Source organism: Kryptolebias marmoratus, linkage group LG3, assembly GCF_001649575.2.
Source record: "Kryptolebias marmoratus isolate JLee-2015 linkage group LG3, ASM164957v2, whole genome shotgun sequence".
Classification (NCBI taxonomy): Eukaryota; Metazoa; Chordata; class Actinopteri; order Cyprinodontiformes; family Rivulidae; genus Kryptolebias; species Kryptolebias marmoratus.
In genome coordinates, this window is record NC_051432.1 from 4,767,685 (window position 1) to 4,775,438 (window position 7,754).

At 40.4% G+C, this 7,754-nt stretch overlaps 1 protein-coding gene across 2 annotated transcripts in view; it reads right to left on the reverse strand.

Annotated features, from left to right (window-relative positions):
* LOC108247105 (malate dehydrogenase, cytoplasmic) overlaps positions 1-7,754 on the reverse strand; it is a 16,783-nt gene that overhangs the window by 7,331 nt on the left and 1,698 nt on the right. The window contains exons 1-3 of one of the 2 annotated variants that reach the window (XM_017434994.3): positions 2,802-2,948; positions 1,945-2,043; positions 756-852 (exon numbers count right to left, since the gene is read on the reverse strand). In XM_017434994.3, the coding sequence (XP_017290483.1) occupies positions 756-852; positions 1,945-2,043; positions 2,802-2,804 (199 nt within the window). In that variant the 5' untranslated portion in view covers positions 2,805-2,948. Of the gene's footprint in view, positions 1-755; positions 853-1,944; positions 2,044-2,801; positions 2,949-7,754 lie in introns of those variants that run through there. The other variant, XM_037974847.1, reaches the window with a different exon arrangement.

Below are 7,754 nucleotides of genomic sequence, written 5' to 3' on the forward strand. Positions count from 1 at the left end.
ATTGATCCTGACTGAAGGCAATTTGGGACATTTGCTGTAAAAGCCACCTAGTGGACGGTGCAGGAAAGGCGCGAGAGCATAGACTGCGGTCGCCAGAGCTCCCGCGATTGCAAGAGCTCCCGCGGTCACAAGGCCGGAGCGGCGCTGAGCTGCGAGGGCCGCCCAACGCTGCTTGCAGCTTTAATTTCTGGTTATTATTTCTGTCTTTAAGATAACCTCCTGCTACCTCAGCTGATTTTAAAGATAAGATTAATTTGCTGTTTGCTTGTTGGACGTAAGCTGGCTGATATCAGACTGGACTTCAGTCGTCTGTTCTGTTCATTGTTGTCCCACCACGGCTCTGATTGGCTGCTGAGGTGCCTAAACCACCAGCCAATCAGAAGCCGCCTTTGTAGACACTCCTTCCTCCTGCACACAGCAGCAGCAGAAGAGTCCTCGGCGCAGCACATCTGAAGGACAAACTACATAAAGACACACACTGTATATGCTGCGAAACAGATGGAAATGAAGCTCTACAGGAAATCAAAGTCGACAGCTCGAGCGTTGGATATAAACGCTGGATTTTAATTTCCTGTTTCTGTGCAGAATGTTTTCACTCGTTTATGACCAAGACCTTAAAATCTCAATGCTCGCAGAAATGTGCACAACATTAAAAACAAAGCAGTGTTGGTCATCTTTGGACATAATGTGACTTAAGGAAACTTTAAGGGGAGCAGAAGGTCTCAGGTTTTAGGACACGGAGTCAGTCAGCTCACCCCTCAGAAGTGGGAGGGCACAGTCCTGCAGCTCCATGACAACTCCGTCCAGCACCGGCAGCATCGGGGAGATGTCCAGCAGGATCAGGATGATGGGCTGAAGATGGGACAGAGAGCACAGGAAGGTGGTGTTTTTGGAGAAAACAAAGAATCTAAATACGGCCAGAAAAGTGCATGTATTGCATCACCACGTATGGAAAGAGAAAGGACTTTTTAAAGTGTTTCAAACGCTGAATTGAAATGATGATAAATTAAAATATTACAGTCTCAGTTCATTTGAGTCTGTAAATTTCACATAAAAAAAACAAACAAAAAAACTTTCAAATCCACTCTTAAAGATGACATTTCTGTGTTTTGAGATGACACGAGAATTTGGCTCAACAACAACCTAAAACTCTCTTACTTCTATTTTCATACCTGTACAGAACCATAATAAACACTAAAAGAGTTTATTGTATAATTATTTATGCTATTATTTATGTTTTCAGAATTTTAAAACCATGAATAAGAAACAAAGTTAAACTTTATGTTTAAAGTAACTGAACGTGGCAAAACTAATAAGGACATTTTAATTCAGTGTGAACATCCAATACACCCGTCAGCTTAGTTTGGCTTTTAGGTGGAGTCACTATATTTTCAGAAACTAACTTTTTAAAAACATCTTCAATTATCCTAAATTTTCTTGTATTTCCACTATAAAGGAATCTCTTGGATCGTTGTGTATGTAAGTACCGTTGTTACCCTGGGGCATTTTTCAACTTTTTTTTTTTTTTTAAAAGGAATTTGCAAAGTAATTTGAGTTGTAGTTGACTTCTGTGTGATGTGTCTCACATGAGTAAAGTCTGACTTAGGGACTGAAAGCAAAAACATACATTTAGAGACAAATTTACAAGTTTCAAGGACAATGGGACGGCAAAAATGCTACAGGCAAAACTTGTTCACTAGCCTCTCAGCATGGGTATGTTCACAAAATCTTCTATTTTTCCTTCTGTTTTCCTCCTTCTTCATCATAGAGCATGACTGCAACAACACTGTCATTGGTCTGATGTTGACAGTGTGCATTTTTCATGTAAATCTTATTATATAACAGCGACAAACATCGCTCTGTGCAGTGATCAGGTTCAGGGGGAGGGGGCTCAGCAGCTGCTGCTCCTGAGGGTTACATAATCGAAACAAGAACTGATTTTACCTGGTCCTTTCCGAACACATCTCCCTTTGCGATGCTGAACAGCAGGGAGTAGGCAATCTGGCCGGCAGCACCGGTTACCAAAACACGGATTGGTTCAGCCTGGAGGGAAACAAACAGGAGTGGTTCATTACTGTTCACTGAACAAAATACAAAAAAATGAAGAACGTGTCAGGACAGCATCCAGCCCAGTTGCTCTGCAGAGTGCAGGACTCGTCGAGCTTGTTTCACCTAAATACAGAGAGCATAATTAAAAGATTATCTGCTAACTGCGTCTTTAGTCTCTCAGCCGCCTTCAATGACAAACTCTCACAAAAAGGCCAACAAGTAAAAAAACGTTTATTTCATAAGACTGACAGAAAAATGCACATTTTAACCTTCCAGTTTGTAAGTCAACCAGGTGAAGGAGGTTTGCTCTGATTGGTTGAACCTGCAGAAAATCGAGACCCAGTGACGTCACGTTGACGCCGATGCCACGCCACCCGCCTCTCGGTAAAATGGATGCAGTAAAAATACACCGCCGTCAAAACTAATCTGCACTCCTGTTTTAACGATGCTATGATCATATTTTCATGCCAACCTTGACTGCAGGCCCTTATTTCCAAGCTGCAACGACGCAGCATCTAGGTACAACGTATCCACCGAGTCTGCTTTCATAATTTCATCAAACTATTTAATACATTTATCATTTTAGCTCTTTTAGCATAAACAGAGACTAATGACAAGGATGTCGCCTCCGTCAGAGATGAAAATACAATTTCGCATCTCTTTTGTATCATTTAGAGAAAAGCACGTTCATAAAAGATGCAGAATATATCATATTTATATATTCCCAGTCGAAGCGTTAGCATTGTTCTTACCATTTTAGCTAAAAGGTGGCGATGTGTTGTCTCGGCTCTTACTGTCCTCCCTGCTCGGAGTCGAACTAGACGAAGAGGTCACCTCTATCCGTTCAATGTAAAGTCATACGTTTAAGTGACGAAACCCCAATCACCACGGGATTTGTAGTCATTTTACGAGGCTCGCGCCTTTTTTTAACCGAAACAAGCTGACAAGAAGAACACAATGCCCCACAATGCAGCGCTCTCTTCAAACCACGCCTACTCGTTTCACAAACAGTCGGTGTTTTTTTGAAAAAAGCTGTTTTTAGTTGAGTTTCTGAAAGCGCCACAATAGTGACATCTTGTGGCCATTAGAAGAGTTACACTATTTATGTTTCAGAACTGCCCGTGGTTGATTTTAACTGCGCAGAAATGAAGAATTGCAAATATTTATGACTCAAAAACGGTCACAAAAACAACAAACAGTGCAACGTTTAAACAAACAACTTATCAAGTAAGAAAAAGTGCTTTAGTGACTGTTTATTTCCTCTTTATCTTAGCATCCTGAGAGAATGCTGAACTCCAAAATAAAAGAACTAAAACTAGATGGAAACCACCCATAAACCAACACTTCATGAACCATGAAAACAACTAGGATGTTTTCAGCTCAATCTTGACTTCAAGAGCACTACATCATTCAGACATTTTCAAAGAAATCCCAAGGCATTCTGACAAAATTTAATCAATCAGTACATAAAAACTACTAAAACAAAGTACCCAAGTACATCCTTACAATTCAATGAGCATCTCTAACCCCCAAGTTACCCCTGTTTTTTCCCAGCAACTTGTTATTCTAATGAAATTATAATCCAAAAAGGTCCATCAACCCCTGAAACGAGAATATCCATGACTATCAAAATAACCAGTTTGAACCCTCATGAAACTACATATATTCTGAAAGTGCTGAAGCTTTTCTGGTATCCGCTGACTGCTTTCAGGATTGGTTAAATATCTAAAAGTGAAAACAGAACTAATTGTTTATGATAAAACTCAAAGTTATAGGTTACTTTTTTAGAAGTCATGGATCAAGCTGAGCTGAGGAGCAGGCTTAATTTAGTACACTTATGGGCTGACAATTCACTCAAAAGGTACTGAAATTAAAAGTCTCTTAAGAACTTCTGGTTTTACACAAACATAACCAAATACAGGACCAATGGAAGTGTGTTAAATGCAAGAACTTAAAACAGATGAAGCTCCTTGAAGGATTCATCAAAACCCCACAGAGCCAACATGAAATGGTAGTCTACTAATGTTTCAACTCCAAAACTTCAGAAAGTCTCAAAATAACAAAACCTTCAGGGATTCTTTGAAATGTTTAGAAAAATGTTTCACAAATTTTTGGTTTTCTTGAACATCTAAAGCCAAAGACAAGCAGCATTAACATTTTAAAGGACTAAAAAGGTTCTTACAGAAAGAACCCTGTTCCCCTCAGACATGTCAGATTCTGCTCAAAAGCCAGCTCTGTAATCCTGCCATGACATCATCGTTAGTTTCTATGAGTTTATTGATATGAGAACAAGAATAAGTGATAACTTTCTAATCACTCATCTTCAGGCAAAATATTTCTCTGGTTCTGATAGAACAAATATTTAACAGGATTCTTTTTTAAAACTTCTGACTTGCTTTGTAAAACTTTTTAAAATCCATTGGACACCACTTTAAAAACTGAACTGAAACCTTTCATGAACCTTTCATATACAATTTAAGGCAGTTTTACTAGATTGTAAATGCAATCATTTTTTTTACAATAAAAAAGTTAATTATTTTACTAACCATACACCTGAAAAATATATTTTTAAATTTCATGAGTTGCTTTCTTTCTGTCTTTTTCCAAAGATTTGTGTGTGTGTGCTCTTGTATAATTATCTATACATTATCAGAACCAGTAGTCCTTATGGGGTCTGAAGCCTGGTTCTAATATCGTGGAACAACATTTGTGGGTTGGGGTTAGGTACTAGTAATGGTTAAATTTAGGGTCAAGATTGTTTTTTCTGTCAAAAACCGGATCTTATGAACTTGATAATACTAACATGAAAGGTGAAAGGTCACTCAAATCAAGGCCACTCCCGGTGCTCCAGTAAAGGCTTTAGGTTCAGCTGGCAGCTTGTTAAGTTGTCAGACAGCCGGTTATCTGCTGCCCGGCAGGAGGTAGATCTGCTGCCGGACCTTCTGCAGCAGAGCAGTATTACAGTAAGACACCACAGTTACAGACACTCGGGAAGTCAACGCTTTGACAGGAAGGTTGTTCTTCGTGGTACTGTACATGCTATCACAGACTGTTCCCATCGAAACTCCTCTGACAAACAAAATCTAACCGTGGGACGACTTTCATTGTTAGTTAATCTCAGGGATACACAAATTATTTGCATCAAACCTAAAAAAAATATTTAAACTCACAATTTCTCAGGTTGTTTTTCCAAGGTCTAGTAGATCCAGTGAAGGAATGTTTGAATTTCACCAAAAGCTCCAACTTTCTTTAGTCCTTCACACTTGTGCACAAATCTGGGTTAATGTGCGCAGATTTGTTAATCTAGTGTTGAGGAACTTGACCCTCCTGAGAACACAGTTGTTCTTAGTCTGCAGCCAAGTTCCAGATGAGACATGTCAACCCATCACTGATGGCACACACACCTTTTCTGTATGTCATGTAATTATTAATGGGAGGAAGTTGATTATTCTCTTGGATATAAAGGTAGTCAGTTGACATTTTCATACATGAGTCAATTAAGCACATAGCAGCCATGTTTTCTCTCCAAGCTGTTTGTCGAGATTAGTTTCTGTAAATCTGCAGCAGCTCAGCTGTGCAGGAAGACAGGAGGAACTGTCAATGGTGCTGATGAACTATACAGCCTGTTCTGCTGCTGCAAGATGGCAGCAATCAGCAGGAATGCTGCCGGAAGGCTGAGAAATCAGCCTTCAAAATAAAACTAAAACGCCGCTCTGACGATTTAACTAGTTGGAAAATGTCAGATTTTATTTGCATGTTCCCTTTCAGCCTTTGTGGTATTTTTCTGGGTTCCCTGATTTCCTCACACAGGTCATAAAGAATAAAAAAGCCTGTTAGGTTAAATGGGAGATTCAAAATTAGTTTTTTGTCTCGTGTTTCTTTTTGTGACGTGTTAGAGCACCCTGTCTCCCACTGAATAACACCCCACACTCAAACCTTAAGAAGCCAGGTGAAAAAAAAAATCAAGCACTTTTAATTTAAAAAATAAACTCCTCAACACACCAAAAATACAGACCAAATTATGAGATAACACTTCAGCATCTGCAGAAATGACTATAAAGTACTCCTGTTTCACAAGAGTTCAATGGCTGTCAAGACTTTAATGGACGACTGCTGTTTCACAAGACTATTTTTTTAACCTTTACATCACTGTCAATTGTGCATTGCAGTTATTTACACAGACATTTATGGTTATTTGCAAGCCCAAATAGTGTCAGCTGCTAGCTATAGCACTTTGGTGCAACTTGGGGTCACATTTGACAGGAATTTCATAATGTTTTTGCTAAAAAAAAACCTGCAGTGCAAAGTTAACAGTGGTATTTGATTTTAAAAAGAAAGTCTTCAGCATTAAATATTATGACATTTGACTATTAGCACTTGCAAATAACTTCAAACGTCCACACAAATGACCATATAATGCAGAAATATAAAGATTTATGAAGTAGCATAAATGAACTCCACTATAAAACTAGAGATTGGAGCTGATTTAAGATGGCAGCGTTCCACTTTGATCTTGACCAATTCAGATTTGCAGTTAGCTCACCAATGCGTCGTTTCATGGCAGACATTTTCACCTGAATGAGAAGGAAAAGCACAGGTGTATTAATGAGGGCTGCATTACATTCAGAAGTAGTTCTGCTTGTTAGCATTTTTACAAACCAATCTGCACGTTCACCTGTGAGTTCTCGTCTCTATCCTGTCCAAATGTCTGCAGTGAAATAGGCCTATAAGACCATTAAGACTCAAAGAGTTATCTACTGCAGGTAAAATATTATTAGCTATGTCACAGCTCCATCTGTTCCTGCCACGTCTCTTGTCTCATGTCATGCCACAGCCACTTAACTTTCCACAGTCCCACAGTCCAAGCCACGCCCATGTTGCCATGCCCACACAGTCAGCTTCATCTGTTTCACCTGTTCCTGTCCCCATAAATACCCACAGCTACCAGTACACAGTGCCAGATTATTGAAAGCCTCACAGCGAGTAAATGTCCAGCGTTCAAGTCTTGTTCATGTCTATGCCTGATCTCGATCCTTGCCTGTCTCATGACCCACGTCTCATGCTTGCCCCTTGTTGGATACTGCTTCGGACTCTGATCTCTGGTTGCCGACCTCGCTTCGCCTATCTGGACCTCGCTTTTTGGATTCTCCCTATTTGGATTTGGCTTCTGACTTCTGACCTTCGGTAACGACTATCTGCCTGGACCTGGACTTCCCCTCTCGCCTCAGCCCCTTTCAGACAAGCCTGTCTGCACCTAGACAATGTAAACGGAGCCATTTCCGGGTTACAGGTCGATGTACAGGAAGTGACGCGGTTAATCCATGACCTGTCGATCACCAGAGTAGACGCTGTTACTCAAGTTCCCGCGGCTATTACGCGTTCATTTGTTTCACCCATGCATGAACCAAAGCTTCCGCCTCCCGAAAACTTCTCCGGTGAGTCAATTCAATGCCGACCATTTTTGACTCAATGCGAAATCCACTTTCAACTCCAGCCGTCGTCTTTCCCGTCTGAAAGGGCTAAAGTGGCTTATGATGTTTCGCTTTTGTCTGGTCGAGCGAAACTTTGGGGCACGGCGGCGTGGCAACGAGATGCTTTGTATTGCTTTGCATATAGGGATTTTGCTGCAGAGCTTCGCAGAGTTTTTGATCCCATAGCGCCCAAACGGGAGGCGGCACGCAAGTTATTCAGACTCAGGCAAGGCA